At 35.6% G+C, this 23,736-nt stretch overlaps 2 protein-coding genes across 2 annotated transcripts in view; one reads left to right on the plus strand and one right to left on the minus strand.

Annotated features, from left to right (window-relative positions):
- Positions 1–3,339, plus strand: part of LOC140754432 (E3 ubiquitin-protein ligase goliath) — a 117,390-nt gene extending 114,051 nt beyond the window's left edge. Inside the window, exons 10-12 of the mRNA XM_073089440.1 lie at positions 132–227; positions 1,074–1,171; positions 2,002–3,339. Of these exons, the coding sequence (XP_072945541.1) occupies positions 132–227; positions 1,074–1,171; positions 2,002–2,089 (282 nt within the window). The 3' untranslated portion in view covers positions 2,090–3,339. The remainder of the gene's footprint in view (positions 1–131; positions 228–1,073; positions 1,172–2,001) is intronic.
- A 2,676-nt stretch (positions 3,340–6,015) lies between these two features.
- Gcn5 (Gcn5 acetyltransferase) lies at positions 6,016–23,330 on the minus strand (the record flags this gene model as incomplete). The annotated part of the gene is made up of 21 exons (XM_073089614.1): positions 6,016–7,066; positions 7,100–7,232; positions 7,599–7,725; positions 8,145–8,235; positions 8,814–8,939; positions 10,498–10,575; positions 11,403–11,563; positions 12,697–12,841; positions 13,425–13,500; positions 13,795–13,867; positions 14,397–14,529; positions 15,167–15,324; positions 16,287–16,367; positions 17,909–18,047; positions 18,569–18,734; positions 19,343–19,392; positions 19,974–20,198; positions 20,644–20,789; positions 21,249–21,375; positions 22,048–22,223; positions 23,252–23,330. Coding segments are annotated over 20 exons (2,424 nt in total), but the record flags the coding sequence as incomplete, so codon positions are not given.
- Between the last annotated feature and the right edge of the window lie 406 nt (positions 23,331–23,736).

Genomic DNA, 23,736 nt, shown 5'->3' on the forward strand with positions numbered 1-23,736 from the left:
TAAGTCAGCCGGCATTCATACTTTTCCACTGAAACGCAGAATTGTTTCAGGCTGGATATCGGTGTGGCGGTGGTATCCCCTTCGAAGATATGCGTTTTAGAACCGTTAAAATATCTATACTTATATTGCAGTTCACGGGCAGCCAGGAGAGCATCCTGCAGCTGGACGCGGACGAGGTGCGCGGCCGCGCGCTCAGCCCCGCGCGCGCGCGCCACCCGCTCACACTCGTCAGTATCACTTTATTTTATTTCCTCTTCACTGTTTAATATTTTATTTCAAGGTATAGATTAGTAAAGATTACTCACTCCTAACAAGAAAATGTACCCAGTTTTGAGAATTGAAATAGTTGCGTAAAACAGTTTTGCGTGCGAAAATGTCCCTAAAATATTTGAAATAATTATTTATTTAGTATGTAAATTACGCAGTATTAGTTGTTTATTCGTAAATTTTCTCTAAAAATGTTTTTATTTGTCAAGAATTCTAAAAAAGAACTTACTAATAAGCTGTTTGTGGCTTCATTCAATTTCAAGGCGGCGAAGTATCTTTACTAATCTATGTTTCAAGGTATATATTTTTAGGAGAACTGGTCTTATGCACCAACACTAAAGTTGAAAAAGAATCTTTGTCTCATTGTAATGTTACAATTATTTTTGAAGTCATTTATAAGTTTTTTATAAAGTTATAGTCCTCGCCGAACTGTTAGTCCGCTCTGAATATAGAAACGAGTCGCGTCGAATAGCAAATTGTAGACTTTGGCCCCCCTGGCACCTCCTCTGCCCGCTCTCGCCCACGAGTACATAACATAACCGTTACTACGCACTTACGTTGCTACGAAATATATGTTTGTAGTTATGCGCAACAACTTCGGAGTGGACTAGTAGCTTGGCGCGAACTATACTCATGTATAGCAAATAATTGGCAAATAACTTTCGTATTGATGCGTCTATGCTCTGCAGTTTGTTTTAACATAAATATGGTTCGTACCGAATATACGGCTACATTCTAAGTGTACCTTATAAACGCTTAAACGTGTCAATTTAAAATGAAAACTCGGCAACGTTGTGTAATTCCAGCTGACGAGCGACAACTCGTACTCGGAGGCGGGCAGCGAGCGCAGCAGCCGCGCCTCCTCGCCCGACGAGCTGGCGCCCGCGCTCGCCGCATGCGGCAGGTACCCACACATTCATACACTCGCGCGTACATTCACACAATACACTCACATACATACACACACTCACATGTACATATACACTCACGCACACACGTACTCACGCCATATATTGAAGGTGGTAGAACTCTTTGTGGTTCGACTCCGGCGGCACCACCGCCACACCTATTTCTACCTATTAACAGCAGTGTTAGGCGCTGCTGTGTTGCGGTTTTAATTGTGTGATAAGGGAGACAGACTTTTCCGAGGCGTTCCAGCTTAGTCAGGGATAGCGGCGCATCTGTGCCCGACCTCAGGTAGATATATCTAATCCTATCTGGGATTGATTACAGATGTCCATGGGCGGCAGTAGCCACTTACCATCAGGTGGACTGCATGCTCGTCTGCAACTCCTATATTACATATATATATACATAGACATTATACATGTTCACCCTTCTGAATCCCAATGCTCACCCATACACATACTTTCAAACAAATGTATGTTCTACATTCATGTGCTCACTGCATACATACATACTCGCTTATACATAAAATATCTAGGACTATCACCCAGACCATCTTTTTGTTCACCTGAAAGTAAGTGGCTACTGTCGCCTATTGACATGTGTAATCAACCCCAGATAGGCTTAAATTCCTACCAAAAGTCGGCCACAGATGCAGTATGTCTCCCTTACCCACACCCTTCAAACCATAACACAGCAGCGCTTAACAGTGCTGTTATTAGGCAAAAATCAATACATGCGACGATGTTAATTTTGAACCACAAAGACATAAGCTTGCTGTTCAAAAAAAACAAATGCATATAATATAATTTTATTATTTTCCCTCAGCTCGTGTTCAAGTCCAGGAGTGGGCCGCGCGGAGTGTTCGCGAACAGACGTGGCCTCCGTCAGCTCTGCGGCCATCTCACAACCCTGAGCTAGCCCCGTGCCTTCCGCGGGACCAATTATAATGTAGACTCTCCGCGATGGTGAATGTGACGTTATGTGTTCAACTAATCGATTTAGTTAAGAGATAAAATACTCAAAAAGCAGAAAAAAATCAAGCGACAGTTAGTGACTTCCAGTGATTTAACGGTGGACGACAAGTGATATTTTTATTATAATAAAACCCTAGTTTTATGGACATCTAATTAGGTGAACGCCGCGATTCCGCCTAGTCAACGAAATAGTGTCCTGTCATTTACTGCAAGCCACAAAACATGGATGTAGTAAAGAAATAGACTCCAAAAATAATTTGTACATGAATCTGTGAACTCAGTGTAAAGCGCATATTAATTGGCCTTACAAAGGATCTATTTGGCGACACTTGAATAACAGAATGTGTTTATTTTGTATGAGGAGTCTATTTCTCTTCATCTATGAATAGGCTACTAAAAGTACAAGTGATGGTTCTTAGATTTCGACTTAGCTCGACGACTTTTAAGTCAAATCAGTGGTTTGCGGTACTACATGCCATTATCAAATTATATCGAGCCGTCAAAATGGTACTTAAAGAGTTGTTTGGTTGATCTCATTAATATAACTAATTTCATTTGTCAAAAGTTTATTTCTATATTTTTTTGTAAATTAAATGAGGTTGTGGCGGCCCTCAATATATTTGCATAAAATAGGTCGTCCGTCCATAATAATAAAAAATATTGTAATATTAATAACTTTACTATCAAACATTTATTTTGTATTTTTCCATAACCATTATAAACTTTGGAATTAACCTAAATGAAAAGGCATTTTCGATTATCAAAATTATATTTCTGTATTTTTATTTTACGCGTCAAAATGCATCAAAAATAATTTTAAAATTAAAAAGCACCACTAAATAATGTTTTATAAGAAATGGTCAGTTTATATGCATAACATGTTATTCGCATTTTCATAACATTTTGACTGTTTAAGCTAACTAATATTACTTTAGTAGTAAGATATTGGTGTAATTGTAAATCTTGTATATACTTTTGGATAAGATTAGGGGTTTTTCTACCAGCCAAGTGTGAGGTAGGTAAGGAAAGGATGGGTGTCAAATCCACCAAAAGAAAAGCATAATATCTGAGGCGTTTCAACTTAGTCTTTAGGGGAAGCAAGGCATCCGTAGCCAATGTCAGATAGGACTCTTAATCTTATCTGAGATTGATTACATATGTACATCGGTAATAGTAGCCACTTATCCTCGTTTGTTATTTTATAAAAAAACCAAGTAATATTATTGCGGGATACGACATTCCTAGCTTACCTACCTCTCACATCTCTGTTGGAAGGCTTCTTCCGTCTGGATCGTGACCACAACCAGAAATGCGTTTATAAATATTTACTTTCCTAAAAATTTTGAACGTTTTGTGTAAATATGTAGGAATATATTGATTGTAACCTTCAGTTGAGCTAGGTAGCGGTATTGACTGTATAAATTCGTGGCAGAAAATGGTAGTTAATGGAATCTAGTCTGATTTAAACTACGAGTTATATCGCTTTTAAATTTATATAACATAACATTCATTTATATATTTCGACCAAAGTTTTGATTGGTGTTATAAAAAGCGATGTTATTCGTTCAAACTTTACATTTAAGAAATTTATTTCTAAGTTTTTTAAGTGAGCATTTAAGTTATTACTTACAGTAAACTTAAGGTACTTATAACTTGAAATCCATCGGATTTATATTAACAAGGAGACTGGTATGTACTTTATAACTACAGTTACGGTGTAAAATGTATTTACATTCCCTTGAAAATATTCTACGTACTCCAAAATGTACATGAAGTGTTGAAAATAAAAACCAATACAGTATTGTAATTTGTGTTTCATTTCCTATGATTTTTGTTTGATTAAAATGCGGTGTCAGCTTATTACGTACCAGCTTTTTAAGTTAATTATTAAACTGAATTAATGGATGGATAAAACAGCCTCTTAATTACACTTAAATATTTATACGACATAATAATATTCACTTATTGTTTATTTTCAAGAAAAAGAAACTTTAAAAGTCGATGTATAACTTATTCTTCATATATAAATTAAATTCTTGAGAAAATATCCTGCTAAAAATAAAGACCAGTTTAGTAAATTTCGCCAAAACAACCTTAATAAGAGGATGCCTAAGGATTTTTTCACATAAAATAACGGCAAAGTTATTGTCGGCAAAAGCTTAGTCAGTTGACAAGCTTTTATTTAACTTTCCTTGATGTATGTGCAGGCCAAAACATGCAATGGAATTTTTAACAAGGTTTTAAACAAAGTTAATCTCAACTGATTGTGTTGATATTGGAAATTAATTATTACTTGCTAAACGGTGAATGAGGAAACCTGTATACCTGAGATTTATAAAAAAAATCTCAAAGGTATGTGAAGTCTACCAATACGCACTTGGCCAGCGCGGTGGACTATGGCCTAATCCTTTACATTATGAGAGGAGACCCGTGCCCAGCAGTGGGGCAGTAATGGGTTGATGATGCTGATGATTGTGTTGAAATGTCAGTTTAGATGATAGATCATCCTCAGTGGAGTGATTATAAATTAAATATGGCGGGCGCTTAAGATGGCGCTTAATTGCAAGATGGTGACTAATTATTTTTATGCACCCCCTGGATATAGGTATTAAATGAAAGGATTTTTTGAGGAGAATACGAAAAACAAAATGACGTTACTATAAATTCAATTCAGTGGCGGACGCTTCAAGATGGTGAACAAAATTTTGTCTACCCACATGATATGACAATGAAAAGAAAGGTTTTATTAAGAATAATACCAAAAAGCTTGTTTTTATTTTTATTTTTTATAATACAATTAATTAAGTTACGCTACTACAATACATGTTGCTAATTGCTACAAAATATGTAGTTAAATTATCTATTTATCTAAGTCTTACAAATTATAATTATAATTTAGATTCGTATAAAAAAACTGTCTTTCACGATGTTGTTTACTTTTTGACTAAGACACATTTTACAATGAGTTCAATAATATTTTACAAAATTGTAAAAACTGCCTTTAACTCACTGCAGTAGTTTTTTAATGACGTAGTTGACTTGACTGGCAGTGACGTGTAGTATTTTATAGTCTGACAAAACTTTTCTGTGTGTGACGATTTTGGGAAATAGTAATTTTTATCAGTTTCATGAGAGATTCTAAATTTCCCATTAAAACCAGAACCTATGCTATTTCTGAATAAAATGAATATTTTATAACACTACTACTAGTGATTTGTAATATGTTAAATATTAATATTGTGCTTAAAATTGTACACTGATTAAGGCTCAATTTACATTGCCGCGCAACCTTTTTTTGGCACGTATTTAGTTTGTACTTTCCACAATTGACATAAAATGCATTATGCTATGCAGATGCATTATGCTTTGTTTGCAAAAGTTAGCTTCCATTCCATTCCGCGGCAATGTAAATTGAGCCTAAGTAGTTTTGACACCTGGCAACATTATAATTGTTAGTGGCGGCGCCCCTGTCACACACACAAAAAATGTGTCTGACTATAATAAACTATAATACACTTTTGGTGTTGGGAGAATAAAGAAATACATACAACTCAAATTTCTTAATTCTATAGACTTTGCTACTTTGGGTATTGGGAGACAAAAGAATAAGTACAACTTTAATTTAATTATCATTATTTTACAAATATTCTTATAATTTTACAGTATGCAAATTTTACCATAACATTCAACTTTCTATATCACAATAAAACCCAATTACATCTAGAAAATAGCTAATATTAACTTACTTAGTAGGTATCTATAATGATTTTAAACATTCTGTAATTATTGCTATATTGACGAAGGCAAAAAATTGTTATATATAAAAACAGGCAGGCTTGCTTTAGCAATGACGGAATAGCATCTTCATACATAATTCTATATGTCTCAAAAAGATGTGAAATTTGCCATTATCGTGTAAAAGCGTGGGAAATTATTTGCTTCATTCTGACAGCAGCCTGGCCCAGCTGTAGGACTATACTGGGTCGATAATGTTACTAAATTTTAGACTAATATAATATTATCGCCAAATTCAGACATTTTTATATGTGACGGGTACTCACAATACGCGGTTTTAATCTCTTTTGCCGATATTTCGACCCAATTGCATGGATAGTGATCACGGCGAAAGAAATTAACTGTGGAGGAAAACATCGTGAGGAGACCTGCATACCTAGAAAATTTTCAAAAGACCCGTGCCCAGCAGGGACAGTAAGGTCGTTTGTACATCGCACTGTCACCGAGCCGATACCGAGAAAAAGATTATTTCGGGCCGATTTTAATATGTCGTGACGGCGATAGCTTGTCCGACCGATATCGGCGGTTCATTTTGTTCCAGCTGTCACGCGTGTGACGGTGTATGGACAAGTTCCAATGATTTATATTGCCGGCACATCTGTCCGTCAAAATCTCGGTGCCGATTAAGCGGTCACGCCGATCTACACTCGAAATATCGGCGGCCGGGATGACGGTGCTCGGGTGACGGACGTGCGGTGGACAAGCTTCTATAGTAAATGGTTGTACACTACTTCGGCGCCGTCATTAATTATCGGTATCGGCTCAGTGACGGTGACGGTGGCGGTGGACAAACGGCGTAAAGGGTCGATGACCCGCGTGGCGGAGCGGTCACTATACCGGTCTGACGCGTAGAGGGTCCCGGGTTCGATCCCCGGCCAGACAGAAATCTAAACGATGAATTTAGGTTTCTATTTCTGGGTCTGGGTGTTTGTGTATTTGTCTATGTGTGTGTCCATGGCACCCACGATACAGGGAATCCTAGTGTGGGGCTGTGAGTGTAGAAAGCGTTATTATAGCATAATTGGTGATACCCAAAAATCACGTTTAACGTTTAACCGAGTGACGTAAGGTTATTAGAGAGAGACGGAGGTGTCGCTGGTGTCGCAGTTCGGGCGCGGGCTGGGGGCCGGGTTGGGGGCCGGGCGGGGGGCCGGGGGGGCCGGGCGGGGGGTCGGGCGGGGGGCCGGAGCGACCCCCTGCGCGCCCAAACTGAGCTCCAATCATTTGTCCCACAGGCCCGCTTCCTTCATCTTGCCGTGGAAGTATTTCTCTAGGGTGTTCGCGCACCTGTAAATTATGATAATACTTTTTTATGTTATAACTGATTTTACTGCATACTTAGTATGGGAACATTAATCATCAATTAAATTAAATAAAAAAATTAAAGTTTTAGCAAAGTTGAATGATAATGATGCCACAGTTATTATCTTAGTTATGTTTCTGTATTCATTTTCGTTTTTTTATTCGGTTGGCAACTAAATGACTAAAATTGATATCTGTTATGGGTCTGAGTGTATTCTCAAGGTCTAAGACATAGCAATTAGAGTGTTTCTTAACTTAAACGATACCTTATATCATCAATAAAAAAAACTTAATCGAATATAGATTATATAAATTCTATGGTGGTCTTAGATAAGCAATAGTTGAAAATACCTGTAATAGTCAGTATCAGGTGAGTTATATAGGCGACAGTTCGTGAATATCCGCGTCATGTCCGCCACGAACAGGCGCTTGCTGGCGTAGTAGCGCGCCTTCAGCCGCTCGCCCATCGTGCGCAGGTCTGCACCCAGCATTATTATTATACAAATATTTATAAGAATAGGAAGAGAACGCTTGTAGATAATTGATCGATGCACGAAATATACGATACGACGATGTACATAAGATAAAAATAAAAAAAAAAACACATTGTTTATAATATGTACCCACTCGTTTGTGTATTAGATAGTTTATTTCGATGCACAAACGAAATATATAAAAAACATAACATATATAAAGTATAAAAATATTAAAAAAACTTAAAGAAAGATTTATTTTCAGAATCAGGTAAAATAAACAGTGTAGAAAAATGGAATATACATTTCCTTACGACTATATTATTGCCGTTAACCAAATGATAATTAATTTAGCTCGGGGAGTTTGGTTTACCGAAATCGGTCGGGTGAATTTTAATCAAACTATTTATGGAAATATACTCACCCATAGGATATTTGATGTGATCATAATAGTCTGGCACTTCAGTCTTATCAACCGGCTTCAGGAACGGCCACGCTGCCGCGTGATTCTTTACCTGAAACATTGAGATATATTTTTTTATTCATATCCCTCTATTTATCCTATCATTGATTTTTACATAGTATATTTTACGATATAAACTTGACAAGGTACTAATTTGTAAAAATACTAATTTTGTTTGTTGATTAAGGTGGGAGGGGAAGCGAGAACAGAGTCTACCGCCAGTGGGGTTCTGTAGGAATAAAGTTCATAAGGTTGACTACAAAGGCGAACTTTCTAATGAGAATACCATAGTACTTTTTTATAAAATAAAAGTAGCAATAGAGCATGTAGTCCATCTGATAGTAAGTGGCTACTGCCCCCATGGATATCTGTAATCAACCCTAGATAGGGTTAGATCCTTACCTTAGGTCGGTCACATATACGCCGCTACCCCTGACGACTAAGCTGGAACGCCTCAGAAAAGTATGTCTCCTTTACGGGTGTACCTTCAAATCAAAACACAGCAGCGCTTAGCTGCTGTCGCTAGGTAGAAATAGGTGTGGGAGTGGTGCCGCTGAAGTCGAACCACAAAGGGTATTACCACCTTCAAGAACTGCCAAGGGTTCTCTCCTGAGGAAGTATAACACTTACGGCATGCAAGAGGTTCCTGAGGGTAGCCACGTCGGGTTCCGGCTCAGTCACCGCCTGGGAAGTCCTCCCGCCCCGCCAACCCGCCTCACGTAATCCCGGGATACACTCCACCGGGATACTACGAACCTATGGGATTCAATCTTTATTTATGGTATTCAATGTATACTTACATCTTATAAAAATGTTTGTATGGTACATTTATAAATATGCAAATATAATATAACTGTTGTCATTAAAAATTATCACAAAACATTATAAACACAGTCAAATTTTAACATATATAGCGAATTGTATTCAAAATTTAAGCGAATTTCAAATTTTAGCATATATTACACAGTTAATTACTATTTAAAATTACTTTATAATAATATATAAATATAAATTACTTTTTAAAAATAATTTACTCTTTTGCGGCCTACAAGGGTCACATAAAGGAGAGATAATATTTTTCATAAGTAATTAATAAAATTTACTAAAAGTAATTATTTAGTAAGTTATAAAAAGTAAGTAAATAAAAGTAAATTAAAAAAGTGTGTGTGTGTCAGCTACGACGCACGATTGGAGTTTACTCCTTACGAATGATAATTATGATATATATCGAATAGAAAAAATGGTAGGTAAATGAACGCATCTGCTAAAATGATAAGAGAAACAAACATATATCTGTAATTATTCGGATTATTTATATTACTTCAATAATGCGTATTACATAAAGTATGTTACAAAATAATATAAAATAGCGCCATCTAGTGGCAATATAAATATCTAGTGGTTTTATAAATTGTAAGTTTGCAAGTTTATCAATCTATGTATTTTGGTTCCAAATATTATAATGGTAACTTAATATAATTGTTTATATTAAAGTAAATTTTAATATAATATAATTATTTATATTTAAAACAATGTTAAACGTTTTATAACTTAAAACTTAATAATTATAATTTCTTTGCCATCTATAAAATATCCTTGTTGCAATTTACGGATGAAATTTATATGAGACTCAATAAACATGTTATTATATGTAATTTGGATTGTTTCTGAATGTTTTATAATTCTAGAATTCATTTAAAACGTATTGCTAATTTTATATAACTTATTTTGAACATAATTCATTAGCAATAATTCTGTAATAAATATTAAATAATACTGTTTTGATTTTGCCCGTTTATCGTTGAATTCGTTGATAGATGGTGCTGATCAATAATGCATCCATTTTTATAAGTTAAATTAATATATCAGTAACTTACAAAAGCCTCTTTATGTTAAAAAATTATTTTGCTAATATTATATCTTATTCAATTGCTTACTGATTTTATATGTTACTCTTCTTTAAAAACGTTCATAAAAGATTGTTAATCATATTATGGCGCCAATGTTCATATTTTTCACAGTGTTTATAAATGATCAAACCTATAACTTAATTTATGCAAAAATGTACACAAATTAGTTAATGACGTTTGAATGTTTTATATATTGCTAATTATTTTTATTGTAATAATTACTTTCATATGGGATTTGAACTTACTGTATTTTAAATTAATAAAAGCACTCTTGATTCATATTTTGGTTACCGTTACGCCTCAACTTTTCGTGTTACACTTGATTTTACTCCTCATAAAATTTCCGTACCGGGCCTTATAACTCAAATCGTTTCTTAAGGAGTAAACTCCAATAAAGTACTTACGCCTTCTTTGAAACATGTTAATCCAGGGTGAATTTTCCTGACTTCTTTTTGTCGCATGTCTATCAATTTCTTTACTATCTGTAAAATAAAAGTGCATAAAAAATATTTTATATGCTCAAATATCACTGTAATTATTTATACATAAATTTATTATTGTACGTATTCGTCAGTAGGTATTTAAATTGTGAAATGAAATACATTATTACTATTATATTAAAACCAAATGGTGAAAATGGTAAAAACAAAGTGGTGTATTTGTATACATACATATTCGACTTAATGAAATATTTAATAATGTAAATATTTAGATTTACACCCAAAAATCTCATTGTACTATTTAAACATCTGCCTGGTTGGAATCGAACCTGAAAATAGTATAATTCAGGTACACTTGTAGTGCAATCTCTTAATGGGGTGTAGTTGGGTAAACAGGGATTGATTAAAATCCTTTTTTATACTAAAAATGTGGATTCTTGGACCAAGAAATGGGTTTTTGATTAATCGGTCTCAAATAATCTCAGAAGTCTTAGGTGTTAAGAAAGGATTTAATAGATTTTTTTCGCCTTAAAACGGATATTTCTTTTAGAAAGGCTTAGCTCGCCGTTGCTTCTCGTAAGTAAATGGTATGATTATTATAACATAAGTCGAGTCCGCGCCAAATTTCTAGTCCGCTCTGAATATAGAAGCGAGTTGCGTCGCACCAGCAAATTGTAAGTATTAGCGGGACGAAGACAACGCGGGACCCCCCGGCACCCTCCACTCCCTCGCCCACGGGGAAATAGCGCAGTTAGTGTGTTACTGTTGCTACGGAGTATATGCTCGTAGTTGTGTTCGACCGCATTGTCTCTCTGTCTACACCTGCTCACAACAATTTCAGAGTGGACTAGAAGTTTGGCGGAGCCTACCTCCTTCTGCCTGCGGATGACCGCGGTGAAGCTGGTGTAGACGATGCGCGGGTTGAGCTCGCAGTGCATGAGCGTGGCGCCCTCGTAGTCCTTGATGTAGCCCGCGTACACCGCGCGCGGCAGCTTGATGTCCTTGCTGAAGCCCTGCTTCTTGAAGTAACCTGCGAACACCAAGCGGAAAATTTCAACATTTTTTTAATTAAATAATTGCTTATAACGTAAAATGTAAATCAATTTTTGAATATAACTTTAATATTTAATATTAGATATCATAAATAATTATTATAGTTTAAAAACTAAAAACCATGCTAAAATCGCACAAGGAACGTCGTTAATGCTGATTCCTGACGATCCTGATGAAGAGAATGGAATAATATTATTAAAATCGTGCATTGTCATCGGTTCTTGATAATTGTTTAAAATTTTAAAATAATCGGACCGTTCAAAGTGGGTAAAAATCTAGTTAAAAGATTCCGTTACATACATACATACATAGATACAACCCAAGCTAATAAAATCGTTGTAAAAATAAAAATGGATTTAGTAAAACATAAATAATATATGAGTAGCAGACGAGCATGCATTCCATCTGATGGAAACTGGCTCAATATTTAAGTTTTATTTGAAAACACTACTATCTGGGAGGACCCCTGCATATGTTATGTCTTGTCTGTTATACGTGTAGTGCCTCAAACACTGAGAACAATATTTGACTCGCTGACGCAGCACCACGACCGCTCGGGCCGACGGTCGCGCACAGACTCACTCACAACCGGTACCATTCTTATGACAGTATTGACATATGCGCGCAAGATAAATTTTCATCTACCCACATACATTACAATATCTGTAGATTAAGTAATAGATGTGTTAACTTGAGGTTTCAAAATAAATGTTGAATTGAAGTTTAATTGCTTTATTTTATTAGCTTTTTTCAACACATTATTACTAGGATTTGAGTTTGACTTATAATATAACATAAATCACAAGATTTTGTATCTTAGTCCTGTACCATGTCGTGTACACAAGAAAATAGAAATACTCGAACCGAATATATTCGGCGCCAAAACCGAATAATTCGGCCGAATACAAATAGCAAAAAAGATGCCTAATACGCCGAATACCGAATACCAACCGAATATTCGGCGCATCTCTAGTAAAGACAAATCACAGACAAAATGTGCACGCATAACGATTGCATTCAAAACAAACTATACTACATACTCCCATGAATTACATTGTAAACAAATGTCAAATCATTATCGGCTAATTATAAAATATAAATGACACTCACCTATCGCAAACTCATCAGCAAACGTCAAGAAATGCAGTATATTGTTCCTTATATGGTAGTCCTTGAGATGGTTCATCAGATGCGTTCCATAACCCTTCACCTGTTCATTGGATGTCACAGCGCAGAACACTATCTCACTGAACCCCTGAAAATATAAAAAAGTATATATAATAACTAATCTTGTTTGAAGGCGGTAGAACCTTTTGTGGTTCGACTCCGGTGGCACCACCGTCACACCTATTTCTGCCTCATAACAGCAATGTTAAGCGCTGCTGTGTTCTGGTTTGAAGGATGTGGTAATGAAGACATACTTTTGCGAGGCATTCTAGCTTAGTCCTCAGGGGTAACGGCGCATCTGTGACCGACTTCACATAGGAATATCTAATCCTATCTGAGATTGATTACAGATGTCCATAGGCGGCAGTAGCCACTTACCATAGGGTTGACTGCATGCTCGTCTGCTACTCCTATATTATAAAACGTCACATATACAGTTTGTGGGTTTTTGTGTATTCATTCAAAAACCCAGACCCAGAAAAGAAATCGAACCTCATCATTTACATAACTGTTTGGCCGGGGATCGAACCCGGAACCTTGTGTGCGTCAGGCCGGTATGGTGACCTTTCTGCTACGCTGGACATCAATTATGTACCCACCATCTCTCGAAGACTAAAGGCAACATACCTACTGACAGTTTTTAGCTTAAATTTTTAAAATATGATTGTTACCTGTGAATTAAATGTTCTAAAACAGATCCCGCCGATTGGTCTCCCTTCTTTAATTAATGCTAATGTCTTATGTTTTCTGGAAAAAAATATAAATCTTTATTAGATTGAGCGTAGTCGTTCCTAATATACATATTATGAAAAAAAGTCATTCGGGTTTTGAGCAAAATATAAATTAATTGTGTCCATGCAAAAAGTGTTCAATCTTGTCGAAAATTACCCGACTAACTGGGCTGGCTCCTGAACTAAACCTACCTAATTGCCTTCCTGCATTTTATACAAATTTAAAGTCGATTTTATAGAAAACTCGTATGATATGTGCATTGTGTACAAAATATATCTACTATTATGAATATAATAAAATTTTACTTACGGATCGAAAACTAACTGTGAGATGTATTCTTTGGTCATTTCGGGCAACTGATGCGAGAATACGTTGTGAAGACCTGTATGCAAATTTGTTATATGATTAGTATACATAATTATAATTAATATAACATACAAATTTCTAATACAATCCTTATTTTATAAGTTTATTGGCTAAATGCGTCAAACTCGCACACGAAGGCTTCCGTACCATCAAAGTTTTATAAAGTTTTTTTTATTTTTTTTTATCTAATGGTATTTGCTATCATAGCAGGCATAAAAGTAAATGGATTGTGAAAATTTTAACATCTACCTATTTCGGTTCAATAGTTAAAGCGAAAACGTAGAAAAATAGTGGTTTCTTGTACGGCAACCCCCATTTATTTTAAATATTTTTTTAGTATTTGTTTTTATAGGGGGAAATATTACACAACTGTGAATTTCAAGTATCTATCTATTACGGTTAAAGAGATAGAGCCCTGTGACAGACAGACGAACAGACGGACAGACACCGGAGTCTTAGTCAGAGGGTTCCGTTTTTTACTTTTTGGGTACGGAACCCTAAAAAATTATAGAATTATTTAAATTAAAGAGGTTAATACTACTTACCAATCAACCACAGCATGGTCTGTTTGTTGACGGGGCCGGTGAGCGAGTTGCCGATGACGTGGAACTCTATCAGCTTACGTTGCTCCTCCAGCTTGGCGGCTTCGTCCCGCGGCGCTTGCATTTGGAACAGAGCCTGGGGGAAAAATAACAGAATTTTTGAAACTTCTTTAGTAACATGAGTCGCGAAAATTCTGTTTTTACGACTACCATACATCTTAAAGGCTTTTAGTGCATTTTACAAAATAAATTCAGATGTGTAGATTTCAGAAACGTGTGTGAGAGATTTAAAGAGACATACATGTGTGGAGAAAGAGATATGGGAATCATAAAGAAGTGATGTGACAGGAGAAAAAATAAAAATGAGAGAGAGTGGAAGTGAGAAAATAGGGAAGGAGATAAAAATATAAATAAAACGTATAGAACCAAAAATAAGCTTTCATTACCATTACTCAATGGAATGAAAACTTTTTGATTTTTATTTTCTTCTATTAAGTTAAAGGCCTATACATATAGCTTAACAAAAGGTAAATATTAAATAAAAGAGAAATCGACTATAGGGACTAAACAGAGGCATAAATACATCTTTATCCGAATTACAAGAGTGAAATAGAATTCGACCACGTAATTTCAGGCAACGAACTGATAATTTCTACTACCAATTGTAATTGGTAAGTTTAACTACCTTGTGTAAAGTATTATGACTTTATGATTGTATCTATATGGTTTGATTTTTGAGATTACTTTAGATTTATAGTTAGCATAGTACTCACATCAGGCCCACACATATACGTAGGATCGGATATAGTGGCGACGATGTCCGCGACGGTACGCTCGCTGACGTCATCGGGCTCTTCCGTACGGCGCCGCTTGGCGTCGCGGCCGTCGCGCGCCTCTGCCGCACGCTTCAACGGCTCCTGCTTCACCGAACCTGGGTACAAGGGGAATAAATAACTTAGTTTACAAATTAATGAATGACTTCGTAACGAAAGTGTTTTGGTTAATGTTCACGGAAACTAATACGTTTAAGTTAGGTATAGTCCGCGCCAAACTGCTAGACCGCTCTGAAGTTGTTGCGAGCAGTTGTTGTCATACAATTTGCTATGGCGACGCGACTCATCTCTGTATTCAGAGCGGACTAGCATTATCGCGCGGACTATAACTATTTAATTAAGTAAGTTGAAACGTTAAATGGGTATTTAAACTAGTATTATTTAGTGTAGTGACGTCAGACTTATCCATGCATGCATAAAAACTACAACAAATCCGGATTTTTGTTCGCGTACTTTTCTACGATGCTCATGCTTCTAAAATTTTACTACGTTACTTGCTACATCAATCAACAGTACATGCAAACAATTTATTAGACTACACTCTTTGTAGAGTTCGACTGCGAAGGTACCTCCGTCACACCTGTAGCCGCCAAATGTTAGTTGTTATCATCAATAGCAGATATGGTGGTTAACATGAGCTATATACATGTTAAGGGTTTAATAAAAGTATTTTAGTGTTACCAATTTCATGCCATCGATTTGTTGGCGTAAAACAAAAATGGTGCTGTTTGAAGATTTTTTCTTTTGTCAACCAAGGGATCCCAGTCCTTACGTAATAGAGGTATAGTCCGCGCCAAACTGCTAGTCCGCTCCGAATATAGACACGAGTCGCGTCGCAATAGCAACTTGTAGATATTAGCTGGACGAAGACAACGCTTAGCTGCGTTAGTGTGCTCTTACTTACGGAGTATATGCTTACTAAACCTGCGGGTAACTTCAGAGCGGACTACCAGTTTGGCGCGGACTATACGGCCATGGTAGTATGTCAAAGTGAGTTAAGGCAACAGTTAATAGATGTAACAGTGATATTTACGATATAAAAGAGATATAAAAATATTACCAGATGACAAAGTTACGGTCGTAAAACCGTCTTTGCTCTCGCCGGATGCTGTGACGCGTTCGAACTCGCCGCGTCGACCCGCTGCGGAGGAAATGTTAAGTTTCATACACACTACATACATACATACTGTTCGCTGTATAACATCTTTCATCAATACTTCTGTTGAGGGGTTTGCGAAAAGTGATCAGTATTTTTTTAGAAAATCGACAACTAAAATCAATATCACAAAGTTGGCTCGTAAATGTAACAAGTTTTGCAAAAGAGTCTTCCACAAAAGTCATTTTTAATAATTTTTTAGACGTGATATGATACGACACGATTTTTTACGTACATACATTTAATAAATATTTATACACGATTCGTTATTTACTAAGTATAATTCTCATTGCCAACATGAATTTATATGTTCCAATGATTTTTTTTAATTATTGCGTTCAGCATTTAATTTAATAGGATTAAATTTCATCCACAAAATTGTAAAGTACGTAAGGATTAAACGACACTTCCAACTAAAAAATGATGAAGAGTTTTCATACATTCAATGAGGTCTCTTGGAATCTGCATCATGAGAAAAAATGTCAATGAATCGAAGTGTGCTAGTATCTTCAATTTTATTTATGATCAAAATTGTATCATTGCAGTCGAACTCTACAAGGATTATTCACTAATACTAACCGAACTAATCTATCATGAGCCTTGCACAACACACTAGCGCCAAAAGTATAAAATATTACAACTACTACAACAATAAATTATATTATTATGAATGTGTTAATCCACGAAAAATCTAAGTGCTCCTATGACTATCTACAATAATAAGTGAAGATATCAAGTAGAAAACGACTAGCTCACATGAATCTCTCAATGTCTTTAAAAATGGCGTTATTTATATAAATGTGAATTCATGTAAAATGTACATCTAAATGGTAAAAATAAATCATAATTTTGTTTATCAATTTTTATATTAGGAATGAATAAAGAACAATCTGACCATGTTCCTTTACTAGGTCTAGATTATTGGATTTGGTTGGTCTATTTTACTTTGGTTTTGATGTTTTAAGAATACTAAATGTAAATGTAGTGATATCACAAATCCCAGATAAATACGTGCTGTAATGTTTCTACTTGATATCTGTGCAACACTAAACTAAGACACATTGCAGGAGATGCGTGGGGTATACTACTAAATAATGCTTTATTACTAATTCAACTTAAGACAAAGTACACAACGTTACATAATTACTATTTAATTTTGAAATACGTTCAACATAACATTTACACAGTACTTTATTTTCGATTAATGTGTTAGAACCATCTATGGTTCGATTGTAGATGTACCACCGTCACATCCATTTCCGCTTTTTATAACGATGTTATAAAGCAGAAATAAGTACCTCACTCACATCACATACATTACATCCTTCTCATTATGAGAGGAGACCCGTGCCCAGCAGTGGGACAGTAATGGGTTGATGATGATTACGTCATAAGTGTTAATTGCTGTTGTATTCCGATTTGAAGGGGGTGGTTCAACTTTAGGCGTTTCAACTTAGCCCATATGCGTTCTCGCATTTGTGACTGTTTGTATGATATTATGAATGTTACTATTATATCAAACTCACGAGCTTTATTGTCCAATATCGCCTGGAGGTGGTTCGGCGGCATCTGCTTATAATCGGGGTCCCAAATTGGCGAGTTGGCACTGAATATCTCCTCCTCGAGCAACCCGAGGAACCTTGGGAAGTGGTTGAGAACTAAAACCTAGAAGGGTAATAACAATTTCATTTGTTCAAAAATTCAAGCATCTGTTTTTTTATTATTATGTAACACTTGAAACATCCTGTTTTTTTACTTGGCATAAAAAATAAATTGTCTGTCTGTCTGACTATAGGCTTAACTTGGTTATGGTTAACTCGATTTTGACTTTTCTTACAAAATGTCAATATATTCCTATTGAAGAGGGTGCCATAGACACATGCTGAGATCCAGAATTTTGTCTGCATAACTCGGTATTAAAACCGAAGCCTAAGGCCTATAATTAATTAAAATATACAAACTCTGCAATTTTTACCTACTAAATATTGTCAATATCTCATTTTAAGTAGGCAAATAAAGCTAAATATGGATCTTGGAATTGAATAGGTCAATGCAAAACATTAAATAGATATTGATCTATTTATCTAATTCAATTCAATATTGATTATTATCAAATACGAGTGTAATTGTCAGACTAGTATAGCTACCGCTCTGTCAAATGCATAACTGTATATTACAATACTCACTCGTTTCTCGGGAGGCATCCGATCCCTCTCCGAGTGGCACTTGTCCATGAGCTGCCGGCAGACCGACTTGAACACTGCCCGCAGTAGTGTCCGCCCGAACACGAGTGACGTTTCATAGTGTGGCAGGGAATCACAGAATGCTGGCACGTGGCAGAACACCAACCATCTGGGGAATGCAGATATTAATGCTATGGTTGCTAGTTTTGTTGTACCTTTGAACTGTACAATATCATGCGAGTATTCAAAATTAGTCGTGACTAGTAATTCGTAAGAAGATAGATTTTTTTTATAATATGGGAGTAGCAGACAAGCATGCAGCCCACCTGATGGGAAGTGGCTACTGCCGCCCATGGACATCTGTAATCACTCCCAGATAGGATTAGATATTCCTACCTGGAGTCAGTCACAGGTGCATATTAAATTGAATTCCAAAAAAGGCCAATAAACTTTTTACTGCAATACATATTTTAAGATTTAAAAAGAGAAACAATATTGTAAAGCAATATGATTTCTACTTATCTGTTTCAGCAACTTGATAGAATATAATTCTAAGCTCTAAACTAAAAAAAATTTTATCCACTGGAGAGGTCACTGGTGAAAAAATTAATACCTAATAAGAAGCAATAATATTTTGATATTTTCATAATGCATCATGAATAATTCAGCTAATATCTATACATGTTAATATGATAACATATGAATTTTAGTTCATTTATGAAAATAAATATATTATTGAGAAAATGTACTTGGTAAACTACATGATGATTACTGTACCTTGTATAATTGATTTGGTATGCTGAAATGTCTTCAGGATTTGTAACTTGCTGAAAGGAAACAAAAACACGTTTATACGTATTATATCTCTATTCATCACATATTTGTATATCTCTATAAATTATTATTCATTTTACTTACTAACTTTGTACAAAGATTTTAAGATTTGAGATTTTGAATTATGTTTGTGAATGAAAAATACATTTCTTGTGTGAGGACTTTGTAATATTCTCGTTTTTTTGTTATGTTTTTATTAATATTTATAACACTATAGTAGCACATAAATATTTAATTCAGTGCCATGTTATATTTCAGAAAATACGGATGAACACATGTAAATTGTATTAATATTATTATATTTATTTATTTAAATCATAATTACAGCTAATACTACAGGTTTATACCTAATGCGTTAGAGTAAGAAAAAATAATTGATATATTTTGATAAATTTAGTGAATATAGTAAATTATAGTAAATTTCAGATTAATTGGTACATTTACAATCAAGTAGGTACATTGTTACTTACGTCAGTCATAATTACTTATTATATAATCATTATCTAATTTCCACATTACATAAAATTCAAAATTATTATAGGTTACAAAAAAAATATTAATTTTATTATCTTACCAGTTTTCTAACACTAGGCGTTTCGAAGTTCCAATGGTTGAAACAATGCAGAAACATCTTAGCCAAATCATACATGGTCTGCCATTCCCTCTGGGGTAGTGTATTGAACTTGTAGAGCACGAAGTTGGTGATGGCCTTCGCTATGGAGGGTCTCTCGAAGGGTGGCTGACCAAGGGGACCCTCGATACGAGGGTGTGTGCGGGTGATGATGCATTTTCTGAGCAACTAAAAAAAAATGGTGTTTTATTTCTTTTTGAAGATAGTATAGTTAGAAAAAAAATTAGCTTAAAAGATCAATAGGACATTTTTAATTCATATTTAACAGAAAAATATTCTTGTTACTACTGAGATATACGAGAGATACAGACAATAGTTATAACTTTTTTATTGTTATTAAATGTTTTTTCTGTCATATCTTAATTAGGGGAAGATTGGATCATGATTCAGATCTCCCCCAAATCTGAGTAGACACCTCTACCAAAAAAAAAGCACAATAATGAGGGTTACTTTTACTTTTTAAACCAAATGTTCACTAATTTTCATTGAAAAAAGTAATTTAAAATCACTTCGGTCACTTTATATTTTTTACATTACTTATTTAAAGTATGTTTGAAATTAATTGTTAAGTTTCTCTGTACATTTAAAGTATACTTCAGGGCATTGTACTCACTTTAAACAAATAGTAGTAGACCCGCTTGGTGTCATGATCATCCTCTCTGTGCATAGACATGAAGATATTCTCCACATCCACCACAGCGCCGAGCAGCCGGTTCACTTCAGCAATCGCTATCGTTTGTAGCTGAGTCACATGTTCCTCTGTGGAAAATAACAGTTTACATTATAAAAGGATATTTGCAAATTGTTACAGGATTCATATAGAAACATAGTTGTAGATCTTGAAGGTGGTAGAACTCTTTATGGTTCGAATCCGGCGGCACCACCGCCACACCTATTTCTGCCTAATAACAGCAGTGTTAAGCGCTGCTGTGTTCTGGTTTAAAGGGTGTGCTAAGGTACACATACTTTTCTGAGACATTCCAGCTTAGGCATCAAGGGTAGCGGCGCATCTGTGGCCGATTTCCTCGTAAGATTTTGACGTAAAGAAAAGTTATTACGTTTTTCTGTCTCCGGAAAGTAGGAGTTTTACGTATATGCCCCTATGGCTTTACACACACCCGTCCACAATATGTAGAGATATTTCTCTAAGAGTTAACTATCAATCATATCAATCATATACACATCAAGAGGTAGCCAACGTAACATTTATATACTAACCCAATATATGATTGCAAGTCCGACAGGGGTCTGTGAAGCTGGCTAGCGGTTGTGCGTCCGCCCGGTTGTTGGATCTCGAGTGTTGCGTCACCGGCGCCTTCCACCCATTGCAGTTGCAATCTGAAGCCTGGGCACAAAACAAAATAATACTACAATATAAATTATTTAATGAACACTTTCTACACTACACAGCCCTACAGTAGGATTCCCTGTGTCGTGGATGCAATAAAAATATGCAAAGACACATAACACGTACACAAGCATCCAGATCCAGAACAGATATCATATCAGATAGAGCAGGAACCCTTTGCGCATCAGACTTGTATGGTGACCGCTACGTCTTGCGGGTCATGAAATACTAAGTCTCGTCTCTCATATGATTGGTATAGGCCATAGTCCACCGAACTGGCAAAGTGGAAATTGATAGACTTTGTTAAGTACATGTAGGTGTCTACACAATGTTTTCATTCACCATTATAGTCAGTGATAAATAAATTTGCAGAGGTATAGTCCACGCCAAACTGCTAGTCTGCTCTGAAGTTGTTGCGCGCAACTACAAGCATATATTCCGTAGCAACGTAAGGGCTAACACAACTGTGTACCCGTAGGCGAGAGCGGGCAGCGGACGAGTGCCTGGAGGGATCCCGCGCTGTCTTCGTCCCGCTTATATCTATAATTTGCTATTTGACGCGACTCGTTTCTATATTCAGAGCGGACTAGAGTTTGGTGCGGACTATACCTTGGATTTAAGGCAGTACCAATCGCTATCGCAGTAGTTTAGTTCATATCTAAATTTTACCTGACAACACGAGTAAATAGCCAATTTGAGCAATTTCTTGCTATGCGGCCAGTTGAACACCTGCTGCTTGCGCTGTTGGATGCGTTGGAGATTCGACTGGCGGGACGCCGCACTCTCCGCATTGGAAGGCGTTGCCACGTGAGTTGCTGATGAATCATCTGCATTGCTCGATGATGCTTAAATGTAAGAAGTATTTGACAATGTATTTATAAATGTACCGACCACATAGTTATTAAAATGAAACACTCCAGTTGAATTGATAAAGAAAAACATTTTTTTATTACATAATTATTTTCCTACCTACTGATGCTTAAATGTAAGAAGTATTTTCAATGTATTTATGAGAAATGTACCAATCATATAGTTATTAAAATGAAACACTCTAGCTGAATTGACATGCAAAAAAAAAACTGTTTTTTATAATTACTTTCCTACTTACATATTGCCAATCACTATTTATACTAAATATTAATACTGTATGTTTTAATACAATAAAAGTTATAATCGAGTGTGAGATCCTGATAGTGAGCAATTGGCTGCTAATTCCTCATCATCATCATCATCAACCCATTACTGTCCCACTGCTGGGCATGGTTCTCTCAGAATGAGAAGGAAGGCTGCTAATGACCTTCTACAATGGGTAGGATTGAAGTTCCACCACAGGTTAGCTGTAGATTAATTCCTACCCAGAGAAGTACTATGAAGGTTGATAAAATCAGTATAATTCATTTGGAAAGCTACTACCATCACAACCCATTTCAAGTGTGAAGCAGTTCTGTGTTTTGGTAGAATGGTGGATGCCAGCTTAGTCTTAGTCCTGTGGAATCGCAACACTTGTGTTGGCCTTAGGTACAAATCCTGTTATATGGAGTTATGAATGTATATTGAGTTGATTTCAAATATCCTTCAACAGTAGCCTTTTAGCATCATGGATGCTTTGATTTGTTACTTCAATCATGTATAAAAAATCAAGATAGAAATTAAGTTCATATAGATTGTGTTGATATTCCCAATTACTGAATAACACTCAATAGCAGTATCTTAGTTATTAAATGTAATGTTATAAACCTGGTTATTATACTTTGAAAGTTAAGGCGGCAACCACATATTTCCACATTCTAGTATAATGTATATGAATAAGATAGTCATAACATAATAATCAGCTGTTGGTGTCTATCTATGTATATTATTTATGTTTATTTACCTTCATGGGAATGTGTTTGCGACGAATCCGCTTCGGTCGTTGTCATACCGATTTCACCAATATCGTCTGTCATTGTTATAATTTTGATTATTTAAAACGTTCTAAATAATCACTATCTTCTTAGTATCACAATTATTAACTGCACATTTTACCATTTATTTGTGCTAAAGATGCAAAAACGCGGAAACTTTAGACGACGCCCTCTGTCAGTTTACTTGGTTTGGCTTCGTCAACCGTCAATGTCAAACGTCAATGTCAATGATGGTTAATTTTTTTTAACAACCGTCATTGATTCTATTCTTTCAGCCAGTAGTAGTATTCCCTCTGCAAATTAATGTTTTTTCTAAGGAGAAAACTGTGATTTTTATAATAATAACTCTAAAGATTATCCAACGCATTAATAAAATTATTTTAATGTAATAAAATAAACAAATATGTAAATAAGGCCTCCCACAGATGGACTGCTAATAGTATGGAGTCTATAT

This window comes from Epargyreus clarus, unplaced genomic scaffold (assembly GCF_041222505.1).
Source record: "Epargyreus clarus isolate Ecla_fem2 unplaced genomic scaffold, WU_Ecla_fem_2.2 ptg000029l, whole genome shotgun sequence".
NCBI classification, from domain to species: Eukaryota; Metazoa; Arthropoda; class Insecta; order Lepidoptera; family Hesperiidae; genus Epargyreus; species Epargyreus clarus.